Raw genomic sequence first — 19193 nt, 5'->3', positions numbered from 1 at the left:
TCATGTAACCAGCCTTTTTCTGATTTGTGGATGTCAAATGGCAGAAAGTTGGCTGAATCAGAGACAGGCTAACCAAGCTCTTAAATCTTAGGTGACATCATCGCGAAAAGAAAAGTGCATGATATGAGTTTGTTTAACTCTCCTCTCATGTTGCAGGGCCACTGTTTCTACCATGGTGACGTCCGTGGTGTGGAGGGGTCCAGTGCAGCACTCAGCACCTGCTCAGGTCTCAGGTAAGAGTTACCACAGGTAACATTTCTGGTGAACGTGGTGATCACTAACGGCATTGAATAAGACATGCCTCCTAAATATTAATACATTTTATTTGAATGACAATTCAGACATATATTTGTCACACGGTCATTCTCAAACCAACACAATAGGAGAGCAGGTGAAAAGATGGTTTATTTATTGGCCATGCACTGACTGCTGAGATATACAGGCCAGTGTGTTTCTAGGTCATTGGGTTCCATGTTAAGTCATTGAGGCTCCAGCAGCATCAGGGAGGAAGTTTAGAGGTTGCTGAGATATACAGGCCAGTGTGTTTCCAGGTCATTGGGTTCCATGTTAAGTCATTGAGGCTCCAGCAGCATCAGGGAGGAAGTTTAGAGGTTGCTGAGATATACAGGCCAGTGTGTTTCCAGGTCATTGGGTTCCATGTTAAGTCATTGAGGCTCCAGCAGCATCAGGGAGGAAGTTTAGAGGTTGCTGAGATATACAGGCCAGTGTGTTTCTAGGTCATTGGGTTCCATGTTAAGTCATTGAAGCTCCAGCAGCATCAGGGAGGAAGTTTAGAGGTTGCTGAGATATACAGGCCAGTGTGTTTCTAGGTCATTGGGTTCCATGTTAAGTCATTGAGGCTCCAGCAGCATCAGGGAGGAAGTTTAGAGGTTGCTGAGATATACAGGCCAGTGTGTTTCTAGGTCATTGGGTTCCATGTTAAGTCATTGAGGCTCCAGCAGCATCAGGGAGGAAGTTTAGAGGTTGCTGAGATATACAGGCCAGTGTGTTTCTAGGTCATTGGGTTCCATGTTAAGTCATTGAGGCTCCAGCAGCATCAGGGAGGAAGTTTAGAGGTTGCTGAGATATACAGGCCAGTGTGTTTCTAGGTCATTGGGTTCCATGTTAAGTCATTGAGGCTCCAGCAGCATCAGGGAGGAAGTTTAGAGGTTGGGATCCAGCCGTGCCGTTGTTTCCTTTCTGGGTTCACAGAGGAGACGGTTATAGGAGAATAACACACACACACACACACACACACACACACACACACACACACACACACACACACACACACACACACACACACACACACACACACACACACACACACACACACACACACACAGGGCTGTAGAAAGCATCTGGAGAAGGGTGCTATTTGCTGGGTGTCTCCCTGATCCAATCCCCACTGAGTCAGAACCTGATATGTGCTGGGTGTCTCCCTGATCCAATCCCCACTGAGTCAGAACCTGATATGTGCTGGGTGTCTCCCTGATCCAATCCCCACTGAGTCAGAACCTGATATGTGCTGGGTGTCTCCCTGATCCAATCCCCACTGAGTCAGAACCTGATATGTGCTGGGTGTCTCCCTGATCCAATCCCCACTGAGTCAGAACCTGATATGTGCTGGGTGTCTCCCTGATCCAATCCCCACTGAGTCAGAACCTGATATGTGCTGGGTGTCTCCCTGATCCAATCCCCACTGAGTCAGAACCTGATATGTGCTGGGTGTCTCCCTGATCCAATCCCCACTGAGTCAGAACATGATATGTGCTGGGTGTCTCCTTGATCCAACCCCTACTGAGTCAGAACCTGATATGTGCTGGGTGTCTCCCTGATCCAATCCCCACTGAGTCAGAACCTGATATGTGCTGGGTGTCTCCCTGATCCAATCCCCACTGAGTCAGAACCTGATATGTGCTGGGTGTCTCCCTAATCCAATTTAATCTCTATTTTTCTACTCTTCCTTCTCTCTCTCTTCTTCTTTCTTTCTTTCTCTCTCTCTCTTCCTCCCTCCTCCTTCTTTCTCTATCTCTCTCTCTTTCTCCCTCCTCCTTCTTTCTCTATCTCTCTCTTTCTCCCTCCTCCTTCTTTCTCTATCTCTCTCTCTCTTTCTCCATCCTCCTTCTTTCTCTATCTGTCTCTCTCTCCCTCCTCCTTCTTTCTCTATCTCTCTGTCTCTCTCCCTCCTCCTTCTTTCTCTATCTGTCTCTCTCCCTCCTTCTTTCTCTATCTCTCTCTCTTTCTCCCTCCTCCTTTCTTTCTTTCTCTATCTCTCTCTCTTTCTCCCTCCTCCTTCTTTCTCTATCTGTCTCTCTCTCTTCCTCCTTCTTTCTCTATCTCTCTCTCTTTCTCCCTCCTTCTTTCTTTCTTTCTCTATCTCTCTCTCTTTCTCCCTCCTCCTTCTTTCTCTATCTGTCTCTCTCTCTCCCTCCTCCTTCTTTCTCTATCTGTCTCTCTCTCCCTCCTCCTTCTTTCTCTATCTGTCTCTCTCTCTCACTCCTCCTTCTTTCTTTCCTTCTTTCTTTCTTTCTTTCTCTATCTGTCTCTCTATTTCTCTCTACTCGTGATACCCATCCGGTATCAGGATTTATATACACAGTTCAACATACAGTTCAGCCAGGATTTAGTTGTCTCAGACCTGACATGTAAATCCCATCTGTTTCTAGTTTTACATTCTGCCATATCTAACTTCTCTCAATAGTTATTTGATGGATTCTCTCTTAAACCAGAGACTGAAAAACCACTACGTTTTCCCCAGCTATAATAGTTTTAGTTTGTTTTCTAGCCTGGAACTGTTGTGATTCAGATCTCGGTTTCCCTAGGGGACTGATTACGGTGAACACCAGCGTCAGTTATCTGATAGAACCCCTGCCTGCTGTCACCATGGATACACAGCCTCCTCACGCTGTGTTCCGAGCCGAGAACCTCCGTCTGCCTAACGGAACTTGCGGGCATCGCCATAGCAACCAGGGCCAGGGGGAGGGTCTGGATGACCTCATCCAGGGAATGATGACGGCGCAGGGCGGAAGGGTGAGTGGAGGAGGGATGATTAGACTGGTATCTGATATGAGAACAACCACTATCTTCTCCAGTGAATAGAGGGCTGCTTTGTATCAATGAAATATCCAAGAAATGTCAGGCATTTTAAGACTGATAAAAAATAGAGGCAAAACATACTATGAGTTGATAATAAACCATTATGGGGGCGGGGTTATGTGTGTGGTGCGCGACCATGCTTATAACAAGTAATCATGCACTGTAGTAGTTGGCTGTAAAGTTCTCTAATATGTCCTAATTTTCTCCAGGAGCGTAGAGACGTGGGCCAGAGTATGAAGTATGTAGAGCTGCTGCTGGTAGCTGACCATGCTGAGGTAAGAGGCCAGACACCTTCGTCCATTTTACATGGCCATTTATTCCAGTCTGTCAGTTGAGAGCGTGGAAAGGATGCATGACCTTCATCTCCTCTTCTGACCTGTGACTCATACCCCAAGGAAAGACTGAACTAGAGACCATCCATCACTCTGTTACATCCCCCCCATCCCTTCATCTCTCTATCGTCATACTTCATCCACATCCTCCCCACTCCCCCCTAATGAGATCTAACAGGGTCTGTTCTAATGAGACCTAACAGGGTCTGTTCTAATGAGACCTAACAGGGTCTGTTCTAATGAGATCTAACAGGGTCTGTTCTAATGAGATCTAGCAGGGTCTGTTCTAATGAGATCTAACAGGTTCTGCTCTAATGAGATCTAACAGGGTCTGTTCTAATGAGATCTAACAGGTTCTGTTCTAATGAGATCTAACAGGTTCTGCTCTAATGAGATCTAACAGGGTCTGTTCTAATGAGATCTAACAGGTTCTGTTCTAATGAGATCTAACAGGTTCTGCTCTAATGAGATCTAACAGGGTCTGTTCTAATGAGATCTAACAGAGTCTGTTCTAATGAGATCTAACAGGTTCTGCTCTAATGAGATCTAACAGGGTCTGTTCTAATGAGATCTAACAGGTTCTGTTCTAAGGAGATCTAACAGGTTCTGTTCTAATGAGACCTAACAGGGTCTGTTCTAATGAGACCTAACAGGGTCTGTTCTAAGGAGATCTAACAGGGTCTGTTCTAATGAGACCTAACAGGGTCTGTTCTAAGGAGATCTAACAGGGTCTGTTCTAATGAGATATAACAGGGTCTGTTCTAATGAGACCTAACAGGGTCTGTTCTAATGAGATCTAACAGGGTCTGTTCTAATGAGATCTAACAGGTTCTGTTCTAATGAGACCTAACAGGGTCTGTTCTAATGAGACCTAACAGGGTCTGTTCTAATGAGATCTAACAGGATCTGTTCTAATGAGATCTAACAGGGTCTGTTCTAATGAGATCTAACAGAGTCTGTTCTAATGAGATCTAACAGGGTCTGTTCTAAGGAGATCTAACAGGGTTTGTTCTAATGAGACCTAACAGGGTCTGTTCTAATGAGATCTAACAGGGTCTGTTCTAATGAGACCTAACAGGGTCTGTTCTAATGAGACCTAACAGGGTCTGTTCTAATGAGACCTAACAGGGTCTGTTCTAATGAGATCTAACAGGGTCTGTTCTAATGAGATCTAACAGAGTCTGTTCTAATGAGATCTAACAGGTTCTGTTCTAATGAGATCTAACAGGTTCTGTTCTAATGAGACCTAACAGGGTCTGTTCTAATGAGACCTAACAGGGTCTGTTCTAATGAGATCTAACAGGGTCTGTTCTAATGAGATCTAACAGGGTCTGTTCTAAGGAGATCTAACAGGGTCTGTTCTAATGAGATCTAACAGGGTCTGTTCTAAGGAGACCTAACAGGGTCTGTTCTAATGAGACCTAACAGGGTCTGTTCTAATGAGACCTAACAGGGTCTGTTCTAAGGAGACCTAACAGGGTCTGTTCTAATGAGACCTAACAGGGTCTGTTCTAATGAGATCTAACAGGGTCTGTTCTAAGGAGACCTAACAGGGTCTGTTCTAATGAGACCTAACAGGGTCTGTTCTAATGAGACCTAACAGGGTCTGTTCTAAGGAGATCTAACAGGTTCTGTTCTAATGAGACCTAACAGGGTCTGTTCTAAGGAGACCTAACAGGGTCTGTTCTAAGGAGATCTAACAGGTTCTGTTCTAATGAGATCTAACAGGTTCTGTTCTAATGAGATCTAACAGAGTCTGTTCTAATGAGATCTAACAGGTTCTGTTCTAAGGAGATCTAACAGGGTCTGTTCTAATGAGACCTAACAGGGTATGTTCTAAGGAGATCTAACAGGGTCTGTTCTAATGAGACCTAACAGGGTCTGTTCTAATGAGACCTAACAGGGTCTGTTCTAATGAGATCTAACAGGGTCTGTTCTAATGAGATCTAACAGGGTCTGTTCTAATGAGACCTAACAGGGTCTGTTCTAATGAGATCTAACAGGGTCTGTTCTAATGAGATCTAACAGGGTCTGTTCTAAGGAGACCTAACAGGGTCTGTTCTAATGAGACCTAACAGGGTCTGTTCTAAGGAGATCTAACAGGTTCTGTTCTAATGAGACCTAACAGGGTCTGTTCTAATGAGATCTAACAGGGTCTGTTCTAATGAGACCTAACAGGGTCTGTTCTAATGAGATCTAACAGGGTCTGTTCTAATGAGATCTAACAGGTTCTGTTCTAATGAGATCTAACAGGTTCTGTTCTAAGGAGACCTAACAGGGTCTGTTCTAATGAGACCTAACAGGGTCTGTTCTAAGGAGATCTAACAGGTTCTGTTCTAATGAGATCTAACAGGGTCTGTTCTAATGAGATCTAACAGGGTCTGTTCTAATGAGATCTAACAGGGTCTGTTCTAATGAGACCTAACAGGGTCTGTTCTAATGAGATCTAACAGGGTCTGTTCTAATGAGATCTAACAGGGTCTGTTCTAATGAGACCTAACAGGGTCTGTTCTAATGAGATCTAACAGGGTCTGTTCTAATGAGATCTAACAGGGTCTGTTCTAATGAGATCTAACAGGGTCTGTTCTAATGAGACCTAACAGGGTCTGTTCTAATGAGACCTAACAGGGTCTGTTCTAATGAGACCTAACAGGGTCTGTTCTAATGAGACCTAACAGGGTCTGTTCTAAGGAGATCTAACAGGGTCTGTTCTAATGAGATCTAACAGGGTCTGTTCTAATATCCTTTATTGCTGTCTGACGTGTCTGATTGGTTGAGGTCATCCTGCTGTCCTTACTCTTCCGGGTGAAATTCTTCAAGCATGGCTGTAACTGTGTGTGTCTGTGTAGTTTCAGAAGCACGGCGGGGACTTAAATAGGACGAAGACGAAACTGCTGGAGGCAGCTAACTACGTAGACAAGGTGAGAAAACCACACAAATTAACACTGTGGTTCATTTGGGATTTGGGAGATTGTGGGGCCCCTAGTTTTATAATTTTTGTTTATTTAACCTTTATTTAACGAGGCATTTAGTTTGGGGTGCGGTGGGGGGTATAAGACACTAACCTAAACAATATAATACTGACAAAAGGCACATATCACAGCATACTACAGGTGGTGGAGGGACCTACAATTTTGTGGGGGAGAAGGACTGTGAGAAGGCCAGTTCTGGTGACTTTTCATAAGAACATTCTACTGCAAACTGAATTAAAATATAATTTCCCCCTCCAGAAATGAGCCCAATAACATATAGGTCCGTATGATCAGGCAGGTTAGATCACACACTTTAAAAAGTATAAACATAAGGCTATAATGTTGCTAGTTAGAAACATATTGATGACTTGATTGTCCCCCCCCCCAAAAAAAAACTGTTCCACTGACACTCAGCCAACCAAGGATCCTATACTGTGAATATAATGTAGGCCTAGTTACACCTGACCCGTGTTACATTTAGCCCCAGTCTTCCCTATGCATTCAATGCCATTGGCGAGCGCTAACTCGCATGGAACAATACCACTGCTGAACACTGCTGAACACTCTGGTTCTAAAATGGGGCAGTTTAGGCCTACTCATTTCTTGGATTTGAGAATTAAGTATAGCCTGGTAACTCTAGAAAGCTCAGTTATCCTCCACTTTTAACAGTGGCCATCAAAAATGATTTCAAATATGTATTTTCCTCTGGACTGCATTAAGAATGTTGTACAATGACTGAGCATGCATATCTCTCTCTCTTTCTCTTGCAATTTGAATGTGCCTCAAGAGGAATATTCGTTTCTCTCATAGAATGCGACAGGTTGAGCAATTTAATAGGTCAACTATTCTACTATGGAGTTGTCTGATTTTGCTGTTGTTTACTCGTGTTGTTGGCTGTGGAAAATTAAATGGGGACAACAATTTTTCATTAGATAATTCAAATAACCAAAGGTACCGTGTCTCAGCTCCGTCTGGCTCTCATTTGGTTCATAGGTGCCGGGTCTCGTACCCATCACTGCCTGGTAGAACTAAGAACAGATATAGCCCTTGGTTCACTCCAGACTTGACTGCCCTTGACCAGCACAAAAACATCATGTGGCATACTGCATCAGCATCGAATAGCCCCCGCGATATGCAACTTTTCAGGGAAGTCAGGAACCAATATACACAGTCAGTTAGGAAAGCAAGGACTAGCTTTTTTAAACAGATATTTGCATCCTGTAGCAATAATTCCAAAACGTTTTGGGACACTGTAAAGTCCATGGAGAATAACAGCACCTGCTCCCAGCTGCTCCCAGCTGTCACCACCGATAAATCTATGATAATCGAGAATATCAATAAGCATTTCTCTACAGCTGGCCATGCTTTACACCTGGCTACCCCTAACCCGACCAACAGCTATGCACCCCGCAGCAACTTGCCCAAGCCCCCCACCCCCCACCCCGCTTCTCCTTCACCCAAATCCAAATAGCTGATGTTCTGAAAGAGCTGCAAAATCTGGACCCCTACAAATCAGCCGGGCTAGACAATCTGGACCCTCTCTTTCTAAAATAATCCGCCGCAATTGTTGCAACCCCTATTACTAGACTGTTCAACCTCTCTTTCATATCATCTGAGATCCCTAAAGATTGGAAAGCTGCCACGGTCATACCCCTCTTCAAAGGGGGAGACACTCTAGACCCAAACTGTTACAGACCTGTATCTATCCTTGCCTTTCTGAAGTCTTCGAAAGCCAAGTGAACAAACAGATCACCGAGCATTTCTAATCCCACCGTACCTTCTCCACTATGCAATCTGGTTTCTGAGCTGGTCACGGTGCACCTCAGCCACGCTCAAGGTCCTAAACGATATCATAACCGCCATCGATAAAAGACAGTACTGTGCAGCCGTATTCATCGACCCGGCCAAGGCTTTCGACTCTGTCAGTCACCACATTCTTATTGGCTAACTTAATAGCCTTGGTTTCTCAAATGACTGCCTCGCCTGGTTCACCAACTAATTCTCAGATAGAGTTCAGTGTGTCAAATCGGAGGGCCTGTTGTCAGGACCTCTGGCAGTCTCTATGGGATTGCCACAGGGTTCAATTCTCGGGCTGACTCTTTTCTCTGTATATATCAATGATGTCGCTCTTGCTGCTGGTGATTCTCTGATCCACCTCTACGCAGACGACACCATTCTGTATATATCTGGCCCTTCTTTGGACACTGTGTTAACAAACCTCCAAACGAGCTTCAATGCCATATAACACTTCTTCTGTGCCCTCCAACTGCTCTTAAATGCTAGTAAAACTAAATGCATGCTCTTCAACCGATCGCTGCCCGCACCCGCCCGCCCGACTAGCATCACTACTCTGGACGGTTCTGACTTAGAATATGTGGACAACTACAAATACCTAGGTGTCTGGTTAGACTGTAAACTCTCCTTCCAGACTCACATTAAGCATCTCCAATCCAAAATTAAATCTATAATCGGCTTCCTTTTTCGCAACAAAGCCTCCTTCACTCATGCTGCCAAACATACCCTCGTAAAACTGACTATCCTACCGATCCTAGACTTCAGCGATGTCATTTACAAAATAGCCTCCAACACTCTACTCAGCAAATTGGATGCAGTCTATCACAGTGCTATCCATTTTGTCACCAAATCCCCATATACTACCCACCACTGCGACCTGTATGCTCTCGTTGGCTGTCCCTCGCTACATGTTCGTTGCCAAACCCACTGGCTCCAGGTCATCTTTAAGTATTTTCTAGGTAAAGCCCCGCCTTATCTAAGCTTACTGGTCACTATAGCAGCACCCACCCGCAGCACGCACTCCCGCAGGTATATTTCACGGGTCATCCTCAAAGCCAACACCTCCTTTGACTGCCTTTTCTTCCAGTTCTCTGCTGCCAATGGCTGGAACGAATTGCAAAAATCACTGAAGCTGGAGACTTATATCTCCCTCACTAACTTAAATCATCAGCTGTCAGAGCAGCTTACCGATCACTGCACCTGTACACAGCCCATCTGTAAATAGCCCACCCAACTACATCATCACCATATTGTTATTTCTTTGCTCTTTTGCACGCCAGTATCTCTACATGCACATTCATCATCTGCACATCTATCACTCCAGTGTTAATGCTAAATTGTAATTATTTCGCCACTATGGCCTTTTTATTGCCTTACCTCCCTAATCTTACTACATTTGCACACACTGTGTATAGTGTTATTAACTGTGCGTTTGTTTATGTGTAACTCTGTGTCGCACTGCTTTGCTTTATCTTGGTAAATGAGAACTTGTTCTCAACTTGCCTACCTGGTTAAATAAAGTTGAAATAAAATAATTAATAAAAAATGTTAGTCAAATGATCTGTGTGTGTGTGTGTGTGTGTGTGTGTGTGTGTGTGTGTGTGTGTGTGTGTGTGTGTGTGTGTGTGTGTGTGTGTGTGTGTGTGTGTGTGTGTGTGTGTGTTTGTGCAGTACTACAAGTCTCTAAGTATTCGTGTGGCAGTGATCGGTCTGGAGGTGTGGTCTGATCAGGACAGGATCAGTGTGTCTGGTAACCCCTACAGTACCTTGGGAGCGTTCCTGGCCTGGAGACGCAAACAGCTACACACACTACCTAACGACAACGCTCAACTCATCACGTTAGTGTGACACACTCCTTACTGTACTCTAGATCTCTTTAATCTCAATCCATCTCTCTTTCCTTCCATTAAGACCATTCAGTGGAACTACACAGCTGTGTTTTTTGTTTCCCCAGGGGCGTGGCATTTCAGGGCACCACCATTGGGCTGGCCCCTCTCAGAGCCATGTGTTCAGAGTACCAGTCAGGGGGAATCAACTCAGTAAGATTTCTCTAAAGTTGTAATAAAGTTGTGATGTATTTATAATAGCACACATAGATCTAGAACCAAGCTAACATGAGATGTATGTCCCTTTGACTTTCAATACGGGAATCCACCTCTAACCATTGACCTCTACCCCCTGACCTCTACCCCCCTGCAGGACCACTCTGACAGTGCTGTGGGCGTGGCAGCGACCATGGCTCACGAGATGGGGCATAACTTTGGCATGAGCCATGACAGCCCTGGGTGCTGCCAGGCCAAGGCTGATGATGGCGGCTGCATCATGGCTGCTGCCACTGGGTGAGAGAATCTATCTATGTTGAAAATATCTTTCTTATTAAAGATATTTTATCTTAATGAGAATAAACCTGTATAAATAAAGGTTAAATAATGATATAATGATTGATCCTGCTTTGTAAAAGACATTCCCGGGACACAAAATGTAGTGGAAAAGTAATGTCTGTATAGAAATATATTACTTAGAGCAGAATTTCCTCTCTGACACGTAGAGTAGAAGGAATAATGTAAAGTCTATTACATTTACATTTACATTTAAGTCATTTAGCAGACGCTCTTATCCAGAGCGACTTACAAATTGGTGCATTCACCTATTGATGGCATTTCTATCTGCAATGCGTTGCACCTTACTGAATACACTCCTGGTGTGTGTGTCGCAGCCACCCGTTCCCGCGTGTGTTTAATGGCTGTAACCAGCGGGAGCTGAGCAGGTACCTGAGCTCCGGAGGGGGAAAGTGTCTGTTCAACCTCCCCAACACCAGAGCCATGTACGGGGGACAGCGCTGTGGGAACGGCTACCTGGAGGATGGAGAGGAGTGTGACTGTGGAGACGAGAAGGTGAGGGGGGGAAGTGTGCGTGTGTATGGGGTGTGTGTGTGTCAGTGATGGTCAGTGCCGCCATTGACATGGCCTTACTTCTATTACAGCATGTTGGATGACTGTCATTCATATTCCATTCACCCAGTTCAATATAACATCGATAGGTTTAGACTACTACATGATATTCACATTTTCCCTATATCAATCATGAGGTTGCTGAAACCTAGCCTATGAATGAAAGTTTACAAAGTAGGTGCACTTAGGTCGAGAGAAAGACAATGAGAGATGACAGACAGTGACACATTCAATACCGCCTTGCACACTCTTAACTGCATGTAGCTTATCTATGGTGTGATCATTAGTCCAACATTTGCAAACGAGAGTTTTTATTTGACAAATTCAGGTATTTTTAGCTCTGTTTAAGAAACGTTTGTCAACAGAATCGGCGCAATGAACACAACAGTGATCACGCATAAAAACAGTTCACTTTCATAGCAGCCATGTTGTATTCCTTCTCGCCTCTATGCACTCTCCTCCTCACACCGTTTCCCTTTGTTTGTGGACTTCAATGAACAACACATCAGCTGTTTGTGACCAGGGAAAAAAACTTTCCAAGCCAAACCATGTCATAACCGCTACACACAGCCTACATCGTTGTCCCCATATTAGCTAAAGTAACATCCTAGTCAACATAGCTAATATAACTAATTCATTGGTAAACCGGCTACAATCATGCAGTAACGTTACAGTGTACAGTCAGTAAGCAGTTACATCCGTGAGCCACAGTGGCAATAAATTAATAAAACCAAAAGCTTACCTTGAATTGGAAGAGTTCCAGTGTTGTGTTGGATAGCCATAGCCAGCTTGCTAACATAGCATACCTCTGTTTGAGCCAGGTGTTTGAGTTACTAAACTAGCCAGCTGCATTTGCTAGCTAAATAAGTGAATAAGATAATAAGTGTGTTTTAATCAATTATTTGGTGATGTGAATATATTTTGTATAGTTTTATCTTAAAACGGTAACTTTTTCAATGTTTTACAATTTTAAAAAAATGAAATTCACTGAGGAGGATGGTCCTCCCCTTCCTCCTCTGAAGAGCCTCCACTGGTGTGTGTGTATATATATATATACTGATTAATCATCCTCTCTCTGCAGGAGTGTTCCAGTCCCTGCTGTAATGCCAACAATTGTACTCTGAAGGCTGGAGCAGAATGTGCCCACGGAGTCTGCTGTGACAACTGTAAGGTACTGTACACTGTCCTCTTTCTCTCTCTCTTTCTGGTTGTCCTCTCTCTCTCGCTCTCTTTCTATCTTTCTCTCTCTCTCTCTCTCTTTCTGGTTGTCCTCTCTCTCTCTCTTTCTCTCTCTCTCTCTTTCTATCTTTCTCTCTCTCTCTCTCTCTCGCTTTCTGGTTGTCCACTCTCTCTCTCTCTCTCTCTCTCGTACTCTCTCTCTCTATCCCCCACCCTCTCTCTCTCTCTCTCTGTCTCTTCCTTCTCTCTCGCGCTCTCTCTCTCTCTCTATTTAGTTGAAGAGTCGAGGTGTGTTGGATCGTTTAATAGTCCCCTTCTCTCTCTCTCTCTCTCTATCCTTCCCTCCCTCCCTCCCTTCCTCTCTCTCTCTATGCTTCCTCCTCCCCCCCCTCCCTTCCTCCCTCCCTCTCTCTCTATCTCTCTCTCTATCTCTCTCTCTCTCTCTCTAGTTGAAGAGTCGAGGTGTGTTGGATCGTTTAATAGTCCTCTTCTCTCTCTCTCTCTCTCTCTCTCTCTCTCTCTCTCTCTCTCTCTCTCTCCCTCTCTCTCTCTCTCTCTCTCTCTCTCTCTCTCTCTCTAGTTGAAGAGTCCAGGTGTGTTGTGTCGTACTCCATCAGGGTCATGTGATCTACCCGAGTACTGTGATGGGAAGGCGGAGTCTTGTCCTTCTAACTTATACCTGGTGGATGGTACTTCCTGTGATGGGGGGCGGGCCTACTGCTACACCGGCATGTGTCTCACCCTGGAGCAGCAGTGTCAATCACTCTGGGGGCGGGGTTAGTACCTATCAATCATTCTGGGGCGGAGTTAGTAGGCATGTTATTGCATGCTGTTATAAAGTAATGGATTGCTTTTATAGCACTTTTCAATGTAACGCTCCCCTATTGAAATCCACTGTCTGGTCTGCGGCTTCGACAATATTGCTCACACCTATCTGGGTCCTTCAAATTGGCTTCAAGGGAGAAGGATTAGGGCTTGTTACTGGACTGGGCTCTGGTGTTATTTCTGTTTTCACTATCACAGGTCTTCACAGGACAGGCTTTACCTGACCACAGGAACATTTGTGTGCTTGCAGGAGGTCATATAACACTGTGTGTGTTCTGTCCTCTCTAGATGGCCGTCCTGCTCTAGACCTGTGCTTTAAGAAGGTGAACGAGGCAGGAGACACCTTTGGGAACTGTGGCAAAGACCTGTTGGGGAAATACAAAGGATGCAGGGACAGGTGAGGAGTCACACAGTCGGCACCAAATGTGTGATCCTTTGTATAGAAGAGTCTCTTCCTTGAACTAACATTTCTTTCACACCTACAAAACAATCCCTACATGTCTGAATCCATGTGACCGGTCCGTTGCTTTAGGGATGCTAGATGTGGTAAGATCCAGTGTGTGAGTTCAGCCTCCAAGCCCCTGGAGACTAACGCTGTTCCCATCGACACCACGGTCCGGGTGGGAGGCAAGAAGGTCCTCTGTAGGGGGACACACGTTTACCGACCAGGCCAAGGGGACGAGGAACAGGGGGACACACTGGACCCAGGACTGGTCATGACCGGGACCAAGTGTGGAGAGGACTCGGTGAGGAGGGGAGAGGAGGAGTGGGGGTAGTGTGGGTGGAGGGTGTGGTGTGTGTGTGTGCGTGCGTGTGTGCGTGTGTGCGTGAGCGCTGTGTATCTTTTAGTACTCTATGAGCTCTCTGTTGTGGCAGGATGCCATTTACTGGACTATCTACTTATGATAATGACTCTCTCTCTTTCTCGCTCACTCGCTCTCTTATCCCTCTCCTTTCTCTCTCTCTCTCTCTTTCTCTCTTTCTCGCTCTCTCATCCCTCTCATTTCTCTCTTATCCTTCTCCTTTCTCTCTCTCTGTAACAGATCTGTTTCGGTGGAGAGTGCCGCAACGCGTCTTTCCTGAGGGCGGATGAGTGCAATGCCAAGTGCCATGGCCATGGGGTATGGGAGGGGCTGGGTGTGTGATAGGGGAAGGGTATGGGAGTGATGTGGGAGGGGTAGGTAGGCGTATGGGCTACTGCAGAATAAGGGAAGGTGCTGGGTCTGAGGTTATGGACTCAGGGGTTTTTCATATGGAGTAGGAGGAATATTGACAGGTTGTCAGTGTTGAAAGTCTCTCTCTCTCTCTCTCCTTTCTCTCCTCTCTCTCTCTGTCTCTCTCTCTCCCTCCTTCTCTCCCTCTCCTCTCTCCTTTCTCTCTCTCTCTCTCTCTCCCTCTAGTTGTGTAACAACAACCACCACTGCCACTGTGACTCAGGCTGGGCTCCTCCCCTGTGTGACCAGGAGGGGACAGGAGGGAGTGTCGACAGTGGACCTGTCATCAACCACAGTATGTTATCAACCAACCAGTCACTCAAATAATGATTCAGTCAGTCAAATAACTGATTAAATCTAATAACTGATGTGGTGTTGCAAAAGACTACTAGGTTAAACCACATATATTTGATTCTTGGTTTTCAAGTCCTATCTTCCAGGTTAATGTTTGATCTGACCTTTGTTGTTGATGTTGTTTGTGTTTCTAGGCAGTCTACTTCCTGTCCTGTTGCTCCTCCCCATGGTTCTCTTTGTCCTATTGGCTGCTGTGGGACTGTGGTGCTGCTACAGCCATAAACTCCATAAAAACCTTCCTCTGAAGACCTCGGTCCCACCACCCAAGACAATGTGTGTAACTCAGTATTTCAGTTGTTTTCACATCTTCAACTGTTTGAATTTATCTTATTTTATTCAAGGAAAATATGCACCATAGACATTTCACAGTAATCAACATCTCAGATTTAACTTCTAGAATGAAAAACACTGTGTTTGACTCCTTAGTTGTCCAGTCAGTTGGCCAGTCCCTGCTGAAGCCAAACATCTACAAGCCAACAGTCTTGAAAACGGTCACCTTGTGAACAGTCTTGCCAACTGTCACCTTGTCAACAATCATGCCAACAGTCACCTTGACAACAGCCATGCCAACGGCCATGCCAACCCTGCCTTCCTACTGAAGAGACAGGGCTCAAACAGACTGGTGAGGGGATCTGTTCATTCACGTTACACCAAAGTACATTGTATGTACAGTAAAATCAATGCTAAAAAGCTTACTCTTGACAGGTAAATAACAAAATAATAATTAACAACCTGTTCTGACAGTAGTGCTGTGAGTGCTTGTGTTTGTCCTCCACAGCGTCAGTCCAGTCCTCGCCCCAGCCCCTCCACCAGGACCAGGCACGCTATCTTCCATCCGACTGTGAAACCCCCTCCTATACCTGCTTACGCAGCCCAGCAGAGACAGGCTGTATCCCAGCCCCAGCCTCAATCCCAGCCCCAGTCTCAATCCCAGCCCCAGCCTCAAGCCCAGGCTCAATCCCAGCCCCAGCCTCAAGCCCAGGCTCAATCCCAGCCCCAATCTCAGCCCCAGCCCCAGCCCCAGCCCCAGCCCCAGCCCCAGCCCCAGCCCCAGCCTCAATCCCAGCCCCAGCCTCAACCCTCCCTCCAGCCCAAGTCCCAACCCTCCTTTCAGCCCAAGCCCCAACCCTCTCTCAAGCCCCTGCCACAGCCCAAGCCTAAACCTCCCATCCCCAGCTACCTAGCCCAGCAGAAAGGACCCCTTCTTCCCCTTCCTCCAGCCATCCTGCCCCCCAACCCCCACTCAACACCTCACACACACAGACCTGACCCCCCCAACAGACCCCCACCCCCCTGCCCGCTCACCAAGCCCAAAATACCATCAGATGTGTTACAGAGAGGAAAATCCAATCTGTCGTCACCTGGTGGACAGAAGAAACCCAGCAGGTAAGAACAGAATATAGAACCTCAAGAACATCACAAAGTGTTTGCTATGCTATGTCCCAAATGGCACCCTTTTTCCTATTAAAGTGCACTAGTTTTGACTCATCTGTTCTGTTCTAGATTCCAAAGCAACAGAACAGTTAATTACAAAAATATCTGTTATTTTCACTCAATTTCATGACGCTCCACTTTCTTTTCTAGATCCCAAAACAACATCTCAGGGAGGAGACGAGGACCAACACTGGACAACGGAGCTCAGTGAGATTACTGAGACATCTAACTGGAAATCTCTTCTCTCTCTGTGAGCTGCGTCTTTTCCCAAGGTTGTACAAAGAGGAACATCACCGTCAGCCTTTATGAAGAAAATGACACTGTGGGAAAGGAGAGAGGAGGGCCACGGCTTGAAACACAGGGACTCAGTCCAAAATGGCACCCTAAAAGTAGTGCACTATATAGGGAATAGGGTTCGTTTCAGATCTGTCCAGGGATGCCATTACTATAGAATTATACTAATGCTAGCCTGGTAGCCTCTGTTGGCCCATCTCAGTATTTTTATTTCATTCCAACAACAAAGACAAAGGAGTTGCCTGATTAACAAACATCTCTGGCTACTAGACTAGCTGCCAGGCTATGTCTTGCCTTACCACTTGAAACCAGGCATCCTGTAAATGTGTAATATTTAAGACTGGACTTTATCGACTGATTTAGTTATTGTAGATGGTACCTTATACCATGGGTTAACAGTATCATGTGTTGATATGCTGTTTCAGGTCTATTTATTTGCAAAGCTTCAGAGCAAAGAGACTAGTGTTTAAAGGGGATGTACTGTATATTGTTTCTACAAGAGCATGAGTCTTAAAGGGAACATCTTATGTTAAGAAAACGCCATGTATTGAATGATGCTTAATGCTTCTAGTATGTGAATAAACGATAGACTGGAATTATAAGGACACAAACATGCATGTTATTATTACTACATGTGTATGCCTAAGATGAAAGACATCTCAAATGTAGCAATAACTATTTGGAAATGACATTGTTTTGTTATGACTGTTTTTTTATATATTTTTTTGTAAATTGTACTGTTCTTGTTTTTTTGGTGCTAAATTCAGGTCTTCTGACTGAATAGATGAATGGATATTTGGACACCTGGAAGGTTTTAGTTCCTGTATAACTACATACAGTATGTTATCTTTTGACATGTGATGCACAGGACAGCATAGTCAACACAATTATAGTCAGGCCCATAAAATTAATTTATATAAAATAATCTGGTTTTCCTTGATTGTTGAAATTCACGATCCACCATGAGACCTATGCAAACAGTGTGCCTTCAGTTTGATTTTAAATAAAGTGTTTAGAAACAGGACTACGTCATTCAGTTTGATTTTAAATAAAGTGTTTAAAAACAGGACTACGTTGTTCAGTTTGATTTTAAATAAAGTGTTTAAAAACAGCACTACGTCGTTCAGTTTGATTTTAAATAAAGTGTTTAAAAACAGGACTACGTCATTCAGTTTGATTTTAAATAAAGTGTTTAAAAACAGGACTACGTCGTTCAGTTTGATTTTAAATAAAGTGTTTAGAAACAGGACTACGTCGTTCAGTTTGATTTTAAATAAAGTGTTTAAAAACAGGACTACGTCGTTCAGTTTGATTTTAAATAAAGTGTTTAAAAACAGGACTACGTCGTTCAGTTTGATTTTAAATAAAGTGTTTAGAAACAGGACTACGTCGTTCAGTTTGATTTTAAATAAAGTGTTTAAAAACAGGACTACGTCATTCAGTTTGATTTTAAATAAAGTGTTTAAAAACAGGACTACGTCGTTCAGTTTGATTTTAAATAAAGTGTTTAAAAACAGGACTACGTCATTCAGTTTGATTTTAAATAAAGTGTTTAAAAACAGGACTACGTCGTTCAGTTTGATTTTAAATAAAGTGTTTAAAAACAGGACTACGTCGTTCAGTTTGATTTTAAATAAAGTGTTTAGAAACAGGACTACGTCGTTCAGTTTGATTTTAAATAAAGTGTTTAGAAACAGGACTACGTCGTTCAGTTTGATTTTAAATAAAGTGTTTAAAAACAGGACTACGTCGTTCAGTTTGATTTTAAATAAAGTGTTTAGAAACAGGACTACGTCGTTCAGTTTGATTTTAAATAAAGTGTTTAGAAACAGGACTACGTCGTTCAGTTTGATTTTAAATAAAGTGTTTAAAAACAGGACTACGTCATTCAGTTTGATTTTAAATAAAGTGCTTAGAAAAGAATTCCAATCTACACTATCTCTACATGTTGCCTTTTCCACTTGATGAGAGTAGAAATGCAACATGCAACGATTTCTAAGACTACTGAGTCACAGTTCATTTAAGGAAATCAGTCAATTTAAATAAATAAATTAGGCCCTAATTTATGAATTTCACATGACTGGAAAAACAGATATGCATCTGTTGGTCAGAGATAGCTTTAAAAAAGTAGGGGCGTGGATCAGAAAACCAGTCAGTATCTAGTGTGACCACCATTTGCCTCATACAGCGCGACACATCTCCTTCGCATAGAAGTGATCAGGCTGTTGATTGTGACCTGTGGAATGTTGTCCCAATGGCTGTGCGAAGTTGCTGGAAATTGGCGGGAACTGGAACCTGCTGTCATACACATCGTTCCAGAGCATTCCAAACATGCTCAATGGGTGACATGTCTGGCAAGTATGCAGGCCATGGAAGAACTGGGACATTTTCAGCTTCCAGGAATTGTGTGCAGATCCTTGCGACATGGGGCTGTGCTTTATCATACTGAAACATGAGGTGGTGGCGGATGAATGGCACAACAATGGGCCTCAGGATCTCGTCATGGTATCTCTGTTCATTAAAATTGCCATTGATAAAATACAAATTGTGTTTGTTGTCTGTAGCTTATGCCTGCCCATACCATAACCCCACCGCCACCATGTGGCACTCTGTTCACAACGTTGACATCAGCAAACCGTTCTCCAAAACAACGCCATAACACTGTCTGCCATCTTCCCGGTACAGTTGAAACCGCGATTCCGTGAAGAGCACACTTTTCCAGTGTTCCAGTGGCCATCGAAGGTG

The 19193-nt window shown here is 44.3% G+C and overlaps 1 protein-coding gene across 1 annotated transcript in view; it reads left to right on the top strand.

The window, feature by feature from the left end:
- LOC120040352 (disintegrin and metalloproteinase domain-containing protein 19-like) overlaps positions 1 to 15726 on the top strand; it is a gene marked incomplete at both ends in the record, with an annotated part of 28912 nt that extends 13186 nt beyond the window's left edge. Inside the window, 17 exons of the mRNA XM_038985540.1 lie at positions 157 to 233; positions 2826 to 3033; positions 3309 to 3374; positions 6281 to 6352; positions 9869 to 10035; positions 10152 to 10236; positions 10397 to 10536; positions 10914 to 11091; positions 12230 to 12319; positions 12908 to 13103; positions 13441 to 13549; positions 13685 to 13898; positions 14196 to 14273; positions 14553 to 14661; positions 14855 to 14993; positions 15147 to 15342; positions 15499 to 15726. Coding sequence (XP_038841468.1) covers positions 157 to 233; positions 2826 to 3033; positions 3309 to 3374; positions 6281 to 6352; positions 9869 to 10035; positions 10152 to 10236; positions 10397 to 10536; positions 10914 to 11091; positions 12230 to 12319; positions 12908 to 13103; positions 13441 to 13549; positions 13685 to 13898; positions 14196 to 14273; positions 14553 to 14661; positions 14855 to 14993; positions 15147 to 15342; positions 15499 to 15726 — 2352 coding nt within the window. The remainder of the gene's footprint in view (positions 1 to 156; positions 234 to 2825; positions 3034 to 3308; positions 3375 to 6280; positions 6353 to 9868; positions 10036 to 10151; positions 10237 to 10396; positions 10537 to 10913; positions 11092 to 12229; positions 12320 to 12907; positions 13104 to 13440; positions 13550 to 13684; positions 13899 to 14195; positions 14274 to 14552; positions 14662 to 14854; positions 14994 to 15146; positions 15343 to 15498) is intronic.
- Positions 15727 to 19193: the final 3467 nt, after the last annotated feature.

The sequence above is a fragment of the Salvelinus namaycush genome, unplaced genomic scaffold (genome assembly GCF_016432855.1).
Source record: "Salvelinus namaycush isolate Seneca unplaced genomic scaffold, SaNama_1.0 Scaffold344, whole genome shotgun sequence".
Lineage (NCBI taxonomy): Eukaryota > Metazoa > Chordata > Actinopteri > Salmoniformes > Salmonidae > Salvelinus > Salvelinus namaycush.
The sequence above is the reverse complement of the archived record's forward strand: the minus strand, read 5'-3'. Positions and strand labels throughout refer to the sequence as shown.